Consider the following 16,027-nt stretch of genomic DNA (forward strand, 5'->3'; position numbering starts at 1 on the left):
TGTTTTTTTTAACAGAACTTGATTATTTTGTTTTTTTTCTTTATTTTGTCTCTTCACCTGGTTCAGGAGGAGACTCAGAAGGGCAATTTGCTATTGAAAACATACAGCATGAATGGAAGGTCTATGTTAAAAAAAACCTTGATAGAGAAGTGAAGGACAACTATCTGTTAAACATAACCGCAACTGATGGGACCTATGCAACAAAGGCTGTGGTGGAGGTGAAGGTCCTTGATGCAAATGACAATAGTCCTGTTTGTGGAAAGGTAAGCTTACCAGTGTCTCTTGTATCTGTTTATACTGATAAGGTTATTTCATGTATTCTAGAAAATGTTATGATGAATTAACATTGAAGTTCTCCCGCGTCACGTGTTACACTGTTCCCTACTAGAAGCAGAAATGCTCACATCAGAGCAGCTTATCTTAAAATGCAGTCTTCAATATGCGAATAGAGCTAAACTATAATTAGATTATACAGTTTGGATCCAAATCATGCAAGTTAATTTTGTGGTAGTGCAGATTTTTTCTTCGATTGACACTTACCAACAAGTTTTGTTTCTAAATCTTTTTAGACTTAAGTTGTTATTTGTCTAATACACATTGCAGCTATCTTTTAGAATGTGCAATATTCAGTGTTGCATAAATGCTGTAATTCTCCAATGCTTGTAAAAAGTAAATTTAATCAACACATTTAAGTATTTAGTATTGGTGTCAATGCAAACTAAATTATGGAGAGCAGGGAAACTTCATTGAATGATGTGCTTTTCATGTGGATGTTATTGGAAGAGAAGAATTTATGGCTCCAGGAATGTTGAGTGAATGCATTCTGATAATGATAGAACATGTCATGGCCTCATAGTTACATAGTAGATGAGGTTGAAAATAGACATATGTCCATAGAATTCAACCTATGCTAAACACAACAGTATTTACATTATTTTGATCAAGAGAAAGGCAAACAAAATCCCCAGTTAAACATTATCCAATGATGTCTCATAGGGGAAAAATAATTTCCTCCCTGACTCAAATATTGGCCATTAGATTTCTCCCTGGATCAACTTCCTTCCCATGTTTACTTATTTGGTATTTCCCTGTATACCGTTCCTTTCTAAAGATGCCCAGCTTTTCTCAAGATATCTATTGTATTTGCCACCTGTCTCCTTGGATATTGAATTCCACGTTTTGACTGCCCTTACTGTAAAGAACCCTTTCCTTCTGGTGAAATCTTATTTTCTCCATCCTTAAGGGACGACCCTGTGTAGTTTGTACTGCCCTTGGAATGAATAGTTCTTTTGAAAGCTCCTTGCACTGACCCTGAATATATTTCTAAAATTAGCTAGCCTCTCCTCTGTTTAATGCACGATAAGATCTTATTTGCCTGTGCAGCTACTTTGTGACATTGGGCACTATTGCTAAGCCTGCCGTCTCCTAAATCCTTCTCCATCTAGAATTTACCTTATTTTGTCCCATTTCATTTGTAAGTTGCCTGTTTATTCTAGTTTACCAAATTCATAACCTTTCATTTATCTGTATTAAACCTAATTTGCCATTTATCTGCCTCGATATGAAAAGTTCAAAATGTGTCTAAAACCAGGTTGCGTGTCTCCCAAGATCACTTTATTTAAAAAAAAAATTAATACATATTCAACAGTAGAGTAATGCATTTTTTGCAAGTTAAGAGAAGTACAGATGGATAGTAAAGTACTGTAAAAGATTGAGACTGCTAAGTGTTATTGTCTTTATATTTTTCAGGTAAATATATTTATTGCTAATTTAATTGGTTCTATTTAATAATGAATCTAAAGTCATTAAAGTATAGAACTATGTTAGAAACCACTTAACACACTTCCGTTTCTAAAAAATATTTGACTGCTCTTTTTTTCTATAGAATTCCTATACTGAAACCATTTCAGAAGATGTCCTTTCTGGCAAAGCCATTCTGCAGGTCTCTGCAAGTGATGCAGACATTCGCTCTAATGCAGAGATAGTTTACACACTGCATGGAGCTGGCTCTGACAAATTTCACCTCAATCCATTTACCGGTGAGTATGAAAAATAGAACAGACGTTGCTGTGATGTTTAAAAATATCAACACAGTTTTAGCTTTAAAACTTTTTGTAATGAATTATGTTGCATGGTCCTCATTGCTATTACTTATTTGGAAGGAAATGCCACACATTATTGCGTTACAAAAAAAATATTTATTTTTATTGTATCAAATACATGCCATTCGTGCTAAATGGGACTGCACCTTTTAAAGGCCCTAAGGGTTTTCAAAGTTGAAATGTCATAAATCAAAGCCCCAAAGTCAGCGGATGAAATACTTTATTCACTTGCTTTAGACTGATTCATTTGTCTTATTTAATAAGACCAACTTATCTGACTTATAAGACTTCCATGAAAGCTAAAGTAAGTAACATTTTTTTTAAGATGATGCCATTTAGTTCTGTTTTCATTTTCCTTCTACCTGGAGAAAGGATGTGACTAGTACTGTTTAACATACCATATTGATGTTATGGACATTAAGTTACTGCAAGAAAAAAAATTATGTACTGTAGCTGCATCTGTTTAACATTCTGTTTTATGGTCAGTTAGTATTGTTTCAAAATTATTAAAGCATATTTATAATTGTAAACATTGTGCACATGCACAGAATACTCAAATTCAGCATTACACCAAACATGGCTGCTCTCCAAGTCAACATATTGAACAAATGCACAAATGGGTTTGATAAGGCAGCGTGCTACTCGGAGCGTGTCAAAATATATATTTCACATTTCTAGAATACCTTTGTAAAAAGGTCACTCTTTAGGTACTTTGCACTAAATAGAAATGGATTATTAGAGAGTTCTAGAAAACATGTTCATCTATACTTCCAACATAATGTAGTCCCTTTAGAATAAGAAATTTAGACGCAGAATATGAATACTGTACTAGTATTACCTTGCCTTTCTGGAAAATAATCAGCACACAATTCTTTCATTTCAAATCTCCTTCGAATTTGCACGTTCAGTGAATCAGTGGGCATCACAAGCCTTCTTTTCTAATGGAGGCAAAGTCATTTTTGCCATCACTAGAAATCTCACACACTCTTGATATTATTAATGCTTATTACTTTTATTTTCACTAATCCATGTATGACTGGGGCTTTAACATTTGAAGTTTTGAATGACCTTTCTTAAAAAAAAAATATTCTTTCCAATTAATTACAGATTGGTTCAGAAAATGTCTTTTATGTCTACAAATCTGTTTCATTATCAAATTATTGCCTGTGCACATTTGAATTATGATTTAATATTTCATTTTTTGTTTGTTTTTCTTACGAGTATCCATGTTCTTCACGACTTTTAGCGAGGTAATCCCAGGTAGCAAGTCAGAATTCTTCCTTAAAAATATATCCTTCTTAAAAAAAACAATTTTGCTAAAAATGTTACATACTTGTAATCAAGAGACCTAAGGGATGATCATGATACCTTATATGTCTTTATATGATTGATACAAAGAGATAAACTTTAAAAAAAATTGCATTGTTTGTCATTTGTATATATAAATCATTTTTTAGATGGTACACATGCACTGATTGCTCCATCTGTATATTAAAAAAAATACATATTTATATATAATTATAACATATGCCAAATGCTGGGAATCCTATTACATTACTATGCATTTTCCTTACATATAATTATTAAGGGGGCTCATGTAGGATACAGGATAGTGAACATAGATATTATATATATATATATATAGTTGGTACATAAACACAAAGGGAAACAGAAGTTCATATTTACTTAAAAATTGCATTACTTATCAAATGTGAAGCAACAAATATCAAGTATGTGACCAGAAAACTGTAAACCACGTAGTAAATACAAACATGCAGAATCTGATCAAATATGGTTAGTTTGGCTTGTTTGATACATGTAAGAAGTTGGGTGCTCCAATGAATTAGGATTATATACAGTCTTATTTCAATAGTCCTTATAATTGAGACTCTGGAGTAAGATTCTATGATGGAGTGGGTATTTGAGTGATAAATCAGTAAAATGAAAGCATGATATTTTCTCCTGAAGAAAATAATCAGGGTGATTTAAAAAATCAACCTGAAGTAAATCTTATTGGAAAAAAGCTAAATCAATACTGGGGTAGAGAACACTCTTCATATAATAATTGAATGAATCTTACCCACTCCTGAGCCTCCACGAGTCTATTATGGAGTGTCCAGCCGCAAACAGAGAAATCCAGTAGCCAGGGAAGACAAAAAGCCCAGGGGGTTGTGCAACCACCTACGCGTAATCTGGCTATTAGTTTGGCTTGCTTGTAACATTATGATTACTTGGGCTTTTGAACACCGTTGGCATCAGCTACACCTAAGGTCTTCAGCACTGGAGTTTATAAATACTACAGTCTTTAATTCACTTTATTAAGATCTGCCCTTTTAAGAAGATTGTTCTACCCGCCGGCGTTCCGTTTTTCCGAATGGTCGTCTGTGTTGTCCTCCTTATAGAGACTTCCCACGGCCAGGCTATGCCGCGGTCAGAAATCTGCATGTTTCCCTGGCAGCGGAACATGGTCTGGTTACATCTGTACTTGCCAATGCCGCTCTCCCTCCTCCCCCTCACCTACTTCTTTGTTGTTGTTCCTGTTTAGGTGAACTGAAAACATCATCTGCTCTTGATCGTGAGCACCAGGAGGTTTACCATCTCTCGCTAAAAGCCACCGATGGAGGTGGAAAGTTCTGCCAAGCTGACGTTGTGCTGACGTTAGAAGATGTCAATGATAATGCTCCAGAGTTCTCAGCAGATCCCTATACTGTTACGGTCTTTGAAAACACAGAACCCAAAACACCACTAGCAAGAGTCCAGGCCATTGATGCAGATGCAGGTAGTGCATTACGTTCACACTTTCTTTACACGAAAAGGTGTATGACAAGTTCTGTAATGGCTACCAAATAATATTGTTGAGCTTGCATTCACCCAGAAAGGCCAGCAATGCATGGTCCCTCTGTTAGTGAAAGGTTTAAAATAAGCACAACACAATGCTTTAAAAAAAACAAAAAAAAACAGATTTGTAAATATTGTTGTGAATTTCTTGACACATTTATATAGAGATTTTGTAATGCCATGTTGTCGTTTACCTTGTTTTGGAAGCAGATAATCAATGAGGATACACGGTATAAAAAAGATGTCACAGAGCTTGTAATCAGGATTTGAAGAGTTCTTATTCTAAATGTTACAAATATTGATTTGCAGGTTTTGTTTGCTTTGGCTTCCACATGTGGAGTAGTCCTTGTTACTGTTCTTTTGATTTTATCAAATCCATTGCAAACAGAGTAATTTAAATAAAAATATATATGGTTTTCTCAAATGGTTAAATTTGTACATTTGAATTATTGATCGTATGTAACTTGCCAATTTCATATGTGATCTATTCCCACACAGTAATTCATGAGGTAAAACACTTTGAATGGGTTTAGTAAATGACCAAGTGTGTACGCAAATGTTATGACAACTTTTTATTTAATAATCTTTGATGGCAAATCTGGCATTAACAAATATGCTGTGTTTTTAGATCTTAAAATGTAAATGTGAAAAGATATTTGATTCACTGTTATTTTGTAGTTTAATCAGATCTTCCAAACCTTTTGTAACACTTTATTTAAATTCACCTTTGTGCTTTTCCTTGTAGGACTTAATCAGAAGGTGCAATATTCATTAGTGAACTCGGCAGAAGGTCAATTCTCAATTGATGAGTTGTCTGGAATAATTAGTTTGGAAAAGCCTTTGGATCGGGAGTTGCAAGCGGTTTATACCTTGACTGTCAAAGCCACAGATCAAGGTTTACCTCGAAAGCTTTCCTCTGCTGCAAGTGTTATTGTGTCCGTCTTGGATATTAATGATAATCCACCAGTCTTTGAACACCGAGAATATGGTTCAACTCGATTAGAAGATGTAGACATTGGAACAGAAGTTCTACAAGTTTATGCTACAAGCAGGGATATTGAAGCCAATGCCGAAATCACATATAAGATAGTCAGTGGGAATGAACACGGAAAATTCAGTATAAATCCAGTCACAGGTAACTTTTATTTTATTACCTAGCTTTACTTAACTGATTTCGAGTTGTGTGACTGAATGTGACCATGTTCAAAGGTAAAATAAATGCGTACGGCAGCATACACTGACATGAAAAGGACTGTAGCTAATTAACGTGCAGGGATTTGTAGGAACCTGCTGCTATTCATCACGGAGGACTGTGTACTGTGATAGGTAAATGAATGTAGAAATTAAAAGTAAAAAACCTGTGGAAATGATAAATTACTATGAAACTGTAGTTGAATTGTTTGTGAAACTACAAAGATGTTAACTTTTATTTATTTTCCTTTTGTTGAAAGAAAACTATATACAGTACTGTACTAGTTTTTATTTGTTGTGTACTATTGCATTGGTTTATTTCTGAGGACTAACTTCTGTGAACTCTACATTTTATGTTGTTGTGGGGGTTTTTTTCCTCTTGCAAATTTTCAATTCCTGATGTTCTTTTTCTAATATGTTTAATTGTTATTTTGACAGGAATTATATTTATTCTTCAAAGCTTGGACTACGAAACTGCTCCTGAGTATTATTTGACAGTAGAGGCCACAGATGGAGGGACACCACCGCTTAGTGATGTCGCAACTGTGAATATAAATGTAACGGATGTCAATGATAATTCACCAATTTTCAGCCAAAACACTTACACTGCTGTAATCGGAGAAGACGCGGTTCCTGGACAGCCTGTTCTGATGGTATATTTAGCCATTTTTTCTTCCAGCTTTAGCATAGATGTAATAGTTTAATCCATTCTCTGATTTGTTAATTTAATTCACAGAGAAAAAAAACTCTTCTGTACATTTTCGTTATGACTCTTACAATATTCAAGTACCAACGTTTTCAATGGATGCATGATGCATTTATTAGACATCATAAGGACTGGGAAATCTGGTAGTCTTTAACTCAAGTTTGTGATGTTTTGCCGTGTGTGTGTGTGTGTGTGTGTGTGTGTGTGTGTGTGTGTGTGTGTGTGTATACATGCAAAGGGCACAACGGATTTAGACTATCCAAACTCATTTATTGAGCCAACACTGGCTCAATAAATGAGTTTGGATATTCTAAATCCGTTGTGCCCTTTGTTCTTTTTATCATCTATCCAGGACTGATCACAGGCTTTCGTACAATCATTGGAGCACCGGTAACTGTATCATTTTTTTGTTTACAATTTAAGGTGTGCAGCATTTTTCATATGCCATAAAGTGGAAGAAAGTAGTTTAACTCTTTAACTTTTTGTGACTGGTAATTGTAGTGTAATAATGAGGTGGCATATTTACTTCCAGTATTACCCTTCTTTACGTTCATTACTTAGACTTCAACTTTTACGTTTGGATTATCAGTAGCATATTTATTCCGTGGCAAATGGAGCCTTCTTCACCCATAATACACAATCAACCCAAATAAGTAAGAGCACAAGCATCAATTTGTGTTACAATTCCGTCTCCGGTTTCTATCTCCAACTTGGGTTGGGCCAAAATGAATACCTTCCCACCAAGGTACTGATCAGTGCACTTTACCTTAAATCTGCACCTTCTCAATTCCACCTCACTGTTCTGCTTAACCCTTCTTACCTGCTCAGTGATTGGTTAATCCAAGATCTGCAATTCCTGTCGGTGTTAAATGCTTGCATGTAAAAACATTGTGCTGTGAGAATGATTGTGTAAGATGAGATAGTGTGTTGCTTATGATCCTTCAGGCTTTTTTTTTCTCCAGTTGGTTGAGTTATGAAGGTAACACTGAAAATATTGTAATATGTCCACTGGGAACTCTTCTAATAAGTTAAACTGGGACACGAGGATGAATTACCTGAAAAAATGTTCACTTATCTTCCTTATGTGTGCACTAAATGACAATATGCATTTATCTAGCTTGTGGCAGATGATGCTGACGGACCTTTGAACAGTCACATACGCTACACAATTACAGATGGCAATCAAGGGAATACATTTCTCATTGATCCAGTGAGAGGAGAAGTTAAAGTGAACAAACTTTTAGACAGAGAGAAGGTGAGTCACACTGAACTTTTTTTTTTCTCTTCCTTGCAATTATCTACAAAACATTATCACTTGAGCAAGCATTGAAGCTTTGAATGTTGTCAAATTAATTGGTTTCCATCTTTAAACGTGAGATTTATGTCTCCCTTTCAACTAGTATATCATGACATTAAACCCATACTTTGCTTTTATACAAAATGACTTGTAATTGATTTTCTGCTTCTCTGTGGTATAGATTTCTGGATATACTTTAACTATCCAAGCAGAAGATAATGGCGATCCACCCAGACTTAACACCACCACCGTTAACATTGATGTGTCTGATGTCAATGACAACCCACCGTTGTTTTCCCAGGGAAATCATAGCATTATTATTCAGGTAAATTCTCCCACGTTCCTGTGCGTATCTTACAACATAAAACATTTCGAGGGGTGGGGAAGTTATTTGGTGATTAACTGGTTTCATCAAACTTCATTATGTATTTGTTCCATTTTTTTTTTTTTTGTTTTAAGTACAGATACTGAAGATTTTTTTTGTGATTACTCTCAGACAAGTTGTCATTTTAATTGTCTTGTTTAAGCTGCCCTAATGATTGCAGCTCTGAAATGATGGATATATTTTTTACTTGCATAGGGACGTGCCCCGTACTAGTTTCCTTTCAGAAGCTTTGTATGTATTTATTGTTCCACGAAAGCTTTGAAAAAGATATTTTTGAGCCTAAATTTGCTTAGCTACTAAACATTATGCTGGATGATTTCAATTGAACACAACTTGTGAAATGGAACAGACATTTTTAAGCACGTAGGATTGCCACTTTTATTTTATAGTGCCTCACCCTTTTCTGTCAGATAATAGTTACATTACTTTGGCTCCATCTCATCCACGCTAACACGTTTATCGATATCTATCATTTGTACACCAACGATTTTAGTGAAGTGATGTTACTCTGCAGTAGCTGTTACCATCCCATTTCTAAACTACACTCGTTAGAGTGTCAGCCATATACAGCCACATCTGCATGTAATCCTACAGAAAATCTCTGTTGTGGGACGGTAGATGTTAAATTGAATAAGGGGCAGTGAGCTTAAACAGCAATCTATGTTAATGGCTAAATTACATTTTTACAAATAATCGTTGCAGACACTTAGTAGTATTTAGTTTATTGATTAACATGTATAATTAAAATATTACTTACAAAAATGTTAAAGCAGTAAGGCTATTCCAGGCGAGGTCTGAGTTAGGTGGAGCTGCATTTCACCTGGTAAATTATGGTATTTTATCTCTTGGATAAAGTGGAGTTTGCATATAAATTTTCTGACAATTGCAGGCAACCGGGACAACAAAAGCCTGAGTGTCATAGTATGTTTTATCTGGCTAATAAATATATTGACATTTATTGTTTTTTTCCCCCTTGTGTTCATCCATCTCAGTATATGCAGTATTATTGTTAGGCTATGATTTGTATTAAGATTTCATAAAGTAAATATGGGAGAGGTGTTGGGTGTTGGATGGTGGTGGGTGTGATTAAAGGAAGGAAACAAAATTAGAATCTGTGCAGAGAACTCTTTAAAGCAGGGGTGCGCAAACTTTTCCCCGTGCGCACTCCTGCCTGCTCTCCTCGCCCCTCCTGCTCGGCCACGGCATCAAATGATGCACGGGGTCATAACGTGATGTCGCGTGACCCTGCGGCATCATTTAACGCAGGGTTACCATGACGATGCATCACTGGAAGGGAAGTTTGTTATAGAGGCTTCTTGCGGTCCCCCAGCATTTAATTTAAATGCCTGGGGGGAAAGCGCAGGACCTCTATAACTGCCGTCCACCCCCCCCCCCCCCACAGAAAATGTAGTGCCCCCAGTTTGCGCACCCCTGCTTTAAATGATGCATTAGCTCGCCGTGCTCTTCTCAAATTCTTAGTAGGTACTGTTGTTTTATACGATGCCTCCAATCTTGGGGAACCCGAGGCTCTGCTTTGGGCTGTCTCAACTTGTCTTCCTTATTAGGCAGTAAGTGCCAAAGGCTAACAAAATTCTGCCATTTCATTTTCCTCTACAAGTAGTACAAGTTTTGTTATAGGAAAACTTAAATTGGTTTGACAACAGTTTTTACACAATGGTGACTAACAAGCAGTTCTTCTGGTACTTGAAGCTTCATTAATAGAGGATTTCTAGTGTAGAGGATCAGCAAAGTAAGCACTTGCAAAATGGGTTTTATTCTCTTCGGTCATCTTTATACTCTGAAGCTACCATTACCCCTTGTAAATGTTAACAAGCTCATTTATGCATGAATGTGTACAGTAAAGACCAGTGTTTTTTTTAGCCTTTTTTTTTTATTAAGGAACACTATAATTATATTGTGAAATTCTGCAAACCCCCAATCCTCTCTTAAAATCGCTTCTGTGAGATCAGATGTATTGTAAGGAACCCTAACCCTCTCTAATAGCGCGTCTGAGATCAGATACATTGCAAGGAACCCCAACCCTCTCTAATTGCACGTCCGAAATCAGGTGCATTATAAATTCTTTTGTATTTGGTACAATTTTGAAATGACCTGATTGCAGGGAGCCTTTAGGGATGCTCGGGGGGGAACCCAAGGCTTCATAGGAACCCCTGTTCAATAACACTAATATAGACTTTAGTGTAAAAAGAAAAAAAGCATGCCTCTTGTCAGTTTTTAAGTGTTTTTCTAATCAGACTCATATGATGGACCATGTTCATTCTTGTGCTCCTCTACAATGTTGTTAAAATCTAGAACCACGCCATATCTGCAAATGTGTAAGGTTACGTTTTTAATTCCGTTAATTTAGTTTTAAGCCGAATTAGCACTGAAAAAAGAATGAAGAATATTCTTACTTAGTAGTTTATTTTTTACAGGAAAATAAGCCAATTGGCTTTAACGTATTGCACTTGGCGGTGACAGACAAGGACTCTTCACATAATGGCCCGCCTTTTACTTTCATTATTCTGAGTGGAAATGAAGAAAATGCTTTTCAGATTAACCAGCAAGGAGTTCTTACAACTGCAGTTGCATTAAATCGAAAAATCAAGGATCACTTTTTGCTGCATGTTCAGGTATGAATTTTGCTAAATATGTAATGTGTAATTTTTACCTCCTACTGTGTTTTATACTTTTGCTTAAAAATATAATACTTCCCTCCCCCCTCCTGCCCCCCCCCCCCCCCTTTTGTTTCTTTGGGACCATGTAAGTCAGTAGTAACATAAACTAAAATGTTAATCATTAATTAAATTAGTTTAAGTTAATACAAGTACAGTGGGGTTTGTACTTTAGTCTGGTTTATTATTATTATTATTATTACAGTATTATTAAGCCATAATCTTAACTGTGATTAGGCAGATAGTAATAATTATAGACAGGCTCAGCCTTCCCAATAATGTCTTTTGGCACTGAATGTTTATTTAATGAGACTGCTACAAGGTGGTTTTCCACTTTGGTTAAACAATACCTTATGTATCTTCCAAAGGCTTTTTCATTCTCATAGATTACCAATACAGGCATATTATAATAAAATAGTGCATATATTTGAGGCTTGTTCATGTTCTAGTGAATATAGTGGACATAGTTAAAGGTTACTTACATTGACAGGATTTCATATCTTAAGGCTAGTTATTTATTGTGAGTATGTTAGTTGTTTCTTTGCTACTACAAAAGCTGGTACGATGACTTGTCATATCAACATTAGTTGTTGCACTTGTATAAAACAAATGACAAAAAGCCTCAGTGCTCCATCCAATATGACAAATGATATAGTTAAATACTTATCTATTTTTCTTTTTAGAATGAGGGTAATTTTAGTTCAATTCTTTGACCAAAGCATTTTGAGTTTGCAAACCATGCTAATGTATCCTCTCTTTTGCAAGTCCTGTAGTGTTAGGATTTGCAAAGACTTTAGCTAAATGACCCTCATTAATGAAAAGGAAAAAAAAATGGATGTAGCATTGAGGCTTTTTGTCTTTTGTTGTATACTCTACATCAAGGGTGCGCAAAGTTTTTTTTTTTGCTGCCCCCCCCCGCCCCCCACCTGTGTGCCGGTCTCAGCGCTCGCGCCCCCCCTATCCAGTGACCCGGCGTCAAATGACACCGAGGGTGTCATTTGCCGCGTGTTACCATGACGACACGTCACATGATGCCGCGTTGTCATGGCGAAGTGATCAGTAGCCGACTGAATCTTGGTAAGCTGAGGTTGCAGAGGCCTCGCACGGTCCCCCGGCATTTAATTTACATGCCTCAGGCAAGAGCACGGGGCCTTTGCAACCGCCGTGCCCCCCCCCCCTGAAAAATTCTGCGCCCCCCCCTCTACATGAGGTCACAATCTCAGCAACCCTCCTTTTTGACATATTTTTATGGTGTGGTGGGTTTGGGATTCTGAGCTTGGAGTGTGCGTGTTTGTACTTGTATTGTACCCCAGTGAAAACTATTTTGCATTACACTTGCACATTAGTGGCAGGAATAGTAACCTTGTACAACAAACTGTGATGGCTAGGGCATTTCTACTTGGTCAATTAAGCTTAATGCCTCTCCTGAACAACTTCCTGTTGGTTTATATAATAGATAAGCAAACATTGAGCACACAGAAGACCTATTATTCTATTCTCAGTTTCCTCTGACCCCTTGAATTCTTTCCATGTAAGTAATCTCGGCACGTGGCCAGCAAATGCTTGCTTAAAATGCTAGGATTTTATTTTGCCTCCTAAAATGCGATCGTATATTTTGCAGTCTAATTTAACCATATCATTTTACTTACAAAAATGAATGTGAATTTAGTATGAATAACCAGACCAGTAAACTGAAGTACTAATTGCAACTTGTTAGGTGATGCAAAATAGTCTACAATGCTTATTCATACACCACTTAGTATGTTTTCTGACTCACCCCTTGTATTGCGAAATGTAGCAATCGTAACGTGGTCTGGTAATGGATTGCGCATTGGGTTGCCAGGTGGCTTGCCCAAAAATACTGGGGGGAAAGGCGAAAGGTGCGACGCGCGCGAGAATCGTTGGTGAGGCATGTAATATAGCAAGCGCGGTGCGTGCATAGTGTTGCACGCGTTTGGTGCCTATAGGCCAAATGGTGATGCGCGCGCCTAGGAGGCGTGGCCATGACATCACAACGGTAGGCCGCACTGTGATTGGCTCAGTGTCGCTTGGCACGGCAGCCGCTCGAAAATACAAATTTCTTTGTATTTCCATACGGCTGCTGCGCCAACGCTGTCTGCCGTGCGCGCGCGCGTCGGCACTGGATAAAACTGTCATAGGAAGACAGGTATTTAGCATTGCCTCATGCGCGCCAGAGCTTAGTATAATAGCCTGAGGAAGAATGTTATTTATAAATGACCTGACTGTTATGTAATTTTTTTCCAAATTTCACTCCCAAGTATTCACCAATTTGCATCACTTTTATATATTCTGTTTCGTAAAAAATCTGGGAGGGGTTTTGGGAGGGAGTGCGAGGATTTTTTTAGGAAATAGAATATGAAATAGTGCAAATTGATGAAAATTGGTGCATGCTTGGAGTGAAAATTAGAACAAATTACGTAATGGTCAGATCATTTATATATAACTTACCTGCAGTCATACAGGCCCATGGCGAGCAATACTGCACCCCTCCTCATCCTCTCACCCCCTCCCCTCATCCCCCCTCCCTTCATCCTCTCATCCCCCCTCACTTCATTCTCTCATCCCCCCTCACTTCATCCTCTCTCACCCCCTTCCCTTCGTCCTCTCTCACCCCCCCTCCCTTCATCCTCTCACCCCCTCCCTTCATCCTCAATCACCCCCTCCCTTTATCCTCTCTCACCCCCTACCTTTATCCTCTCTCATCCCCCCTCCCTTCATCCTCTATCATCCCCCCTCCCTTCATCCTCTATCATCCCCTCCTCCCTTCATCCTATCTCACCACCTCCTCCCTTCATCCTCTCTCACCACCTCCTCCCTTCATTCTCTCTCCCCCCACCCTTCATAACTCTCTCATCCCCTCCTCCCTGTCATTATCACACACACAAAACAGTAAAAGTACAAATATACACACACACAAACACACCAGGACAAAACTGAACAAATAAACACAGGACACAGCCTCACCTCTCTGCTACATGCTTTTCCTCCCCTCTTTGGCCTCACCCCCCAGGCTCCTGCCACCTCCTGCATTACACAGCAGCAACCAATCAGAATGGAGGAAACTGCCCAGGCCCGTTGCAGCAGCAGCCCTGCTCTATCCCTTCTCAGGGGAAATCCCCCGATTGGTTACTAACTCCAGAGAGGTAATACCGGACACATACAGGCGGGCCCCGCTTCTCAGCGATCCGCTAATACGGTGCTACCGAGAAGGGGGCCGTCATGTCTGTTCATGCGCAGAACGAGTTTGTGCATGCGCAGAAGAGGGAAACTGCAAGTCTGCGCATGCGCAGAAGCCGAAAATCGCCGGTTCCGCTTTTCGGCAATTTTCGGTTTACGGCGGCGTCAGGGAACAAAACCCGCCATACAAGCGGGGCCCGCCTGTACATGTCCGGTTTTATCTCTCATTTTTTACTGGACAGATTAACCAAATACCGGACTGTCCGGTTCGATACCGGACACCTGGCAACCCTAATTGCGCATATGCAATGAATGATCTGGAACTTTTTTGTATTATTATTATTATTAACATCAACCATACATTTTTCCTGAGGGAGAAACACTATTCTTTTACTCCACCTTCTGACTAAAATGTGCAATTGCACTTTTGGGAATGTATGCAGCATAAATATATTCCAAAGTTAGTTTGTAATCTATTATGCATGAACAATAGTGTTTACCTATATAATAACATTTCAGTTTGGATATGAAAAAATAGGCCGAAAAAATCAGGTGTGCTGTTTTGTGCATTTTAATTATTTACCGGTGGTTGGCCATGTTTACATCTTGTTTCCAGAGATAAAAGGAGTAGGCAGTTTTAAAATATTTGCAGCACAGATGCAGAAAAAGGTTTTATTTTCTTGTTTTTTCTTTGTTACTTTAGGTTACTGATCATGGAAAACCACAATTATCATCTTTGACCTATGTTGACATTGACGTAATTGAAGAGAGCATCTACCCTCCAGCAATTTTACCGTTAGAAATATACGTTACCACTTTTGGGGAAGAATATTCAGGTGGTGTAATCGGAAAGATCCACGCAACAGATCAGGATGTTTATGATACACTCGCATACAGTCTAGATCCCAAAGTGGAAAATCTGTTCTCTGTTTCGAGTACAGGTGGCAAATTAATAGCACACAAACGATTGGACGTTGGCCAGTATCTGTTAAATATCAGCGTCACTGATGGGAAGTTTATCACAGCAGCTGATATTACTGTTCATGTCAGACCAATAACACAAGAGATTCTAAACCACAGCATAACTTTCCGTTTTGCAAACCTTGCTCCTGAAGAATTCATTGGTGACTACTGGCGCAATTTTCAAAGAACGTTAAAAAACATCCTGGGGGGCCGAAAAATTGATGTTCAGATTGTAAGCTTGCAACCTGCCGACCCTTCAACAAACCTTGATGTTTTATTGGCTGTAGAAAAGCCTGGCAATGCACTCTTTGTGCCTAAACTTCTGATCCAAAAGATAAATTCTTCTGTCGCTGAGATTGAAGACTTCAGTGGTGTTAAAATCCTTGCGGTCTTCCATAAGCTCTGTGCAGATTTGGAATGTCCTCCGAGGTTTTGTGAAGAGAAGATATCTGTAGATGAGAATGTTATGTCAACACACAGCACAGCGAGACTGAGCTTTGTCACGCCTAGACACCACCGAAAATCTGTATGCTTGTGCAAAGGTATGCAAAAGTGATAGCACGAACGTCTAACATAGTTGACGTGTGTGCACTTTTTAAACTGAGGTTGTATTTAGACTGTATGATCTGCATGTACAACTCCTCTTTTGTTGAATGCCATGTGATTTCTGCT

The 16,027-nt window shown here is 38.0% G+C and overlaps 1 protein-coding gene across 15 annotated transcripts in view; it reads left to right on the forward strand.

Annotated features, from left to right (window-relative positions):
- Positions 1–16,027, forward strand: part of FAT1 (FAT atypical cadherin 1) — a 175,878-nt gene that overhangs the window by 136,293 nt on the left and 23,558 nt on the right. For all 15 annotated transcript variants that reach the window (XR_012803011.1, XR_012802997.1, XM_075610107.1 and 12 more), the window contains 9 exons: positions 67–263; positions 1,886–2,039; positions 4,648–4,881; positions 5,686–6,075; positions 6,570–6,784; positions 7,955–8,092; positions 8,316–8,459; positions 10,955–11,152; positions 15,096–15,897. Coding sequence is in view for 13 of the 15 variants with exons in the window: in XM_075610107.1 (XP_075466222.1) it covers positions 67–263; positions 1,886–2,039; positions 4,648–4,881; positions 5,686–6,075; positions 6,570–6,784; positions 7,955–8,092; positions 8,316–8,459; positions 10,955–11,152; positions 15,096–15,897 (2,472 nt within the window). In the remaining 2 variants the exon portion in view is untranslated. The remainder of the gene's footprint in view (positions 1–66; positions 264–1,885; positions 2,040–4,647; positions 4,882–5,685; positions 6,076–6,569; positions 6,785–7,954; positions 8,093–8,315; positions 8,460–10,954; positions 11,153–15,095; positions 15,898–16,027) is intronic.

Source organism: Ascaphus truei, chromosome 1, assembly GCF_040206685.1.
Source record: "Ascaphus truei isolate aAscTru1 chromosome 1, aAscTru1.hap1, whole genome shotgun sequence".
In the NCBI taxonomy this organism is placed as follows: domain Eukaryota; kingdom Metazoa; phylum Chordata; class Amphibia; order Anura; family Ascaphidae; genus Ascaphus; species Ascaphus truei.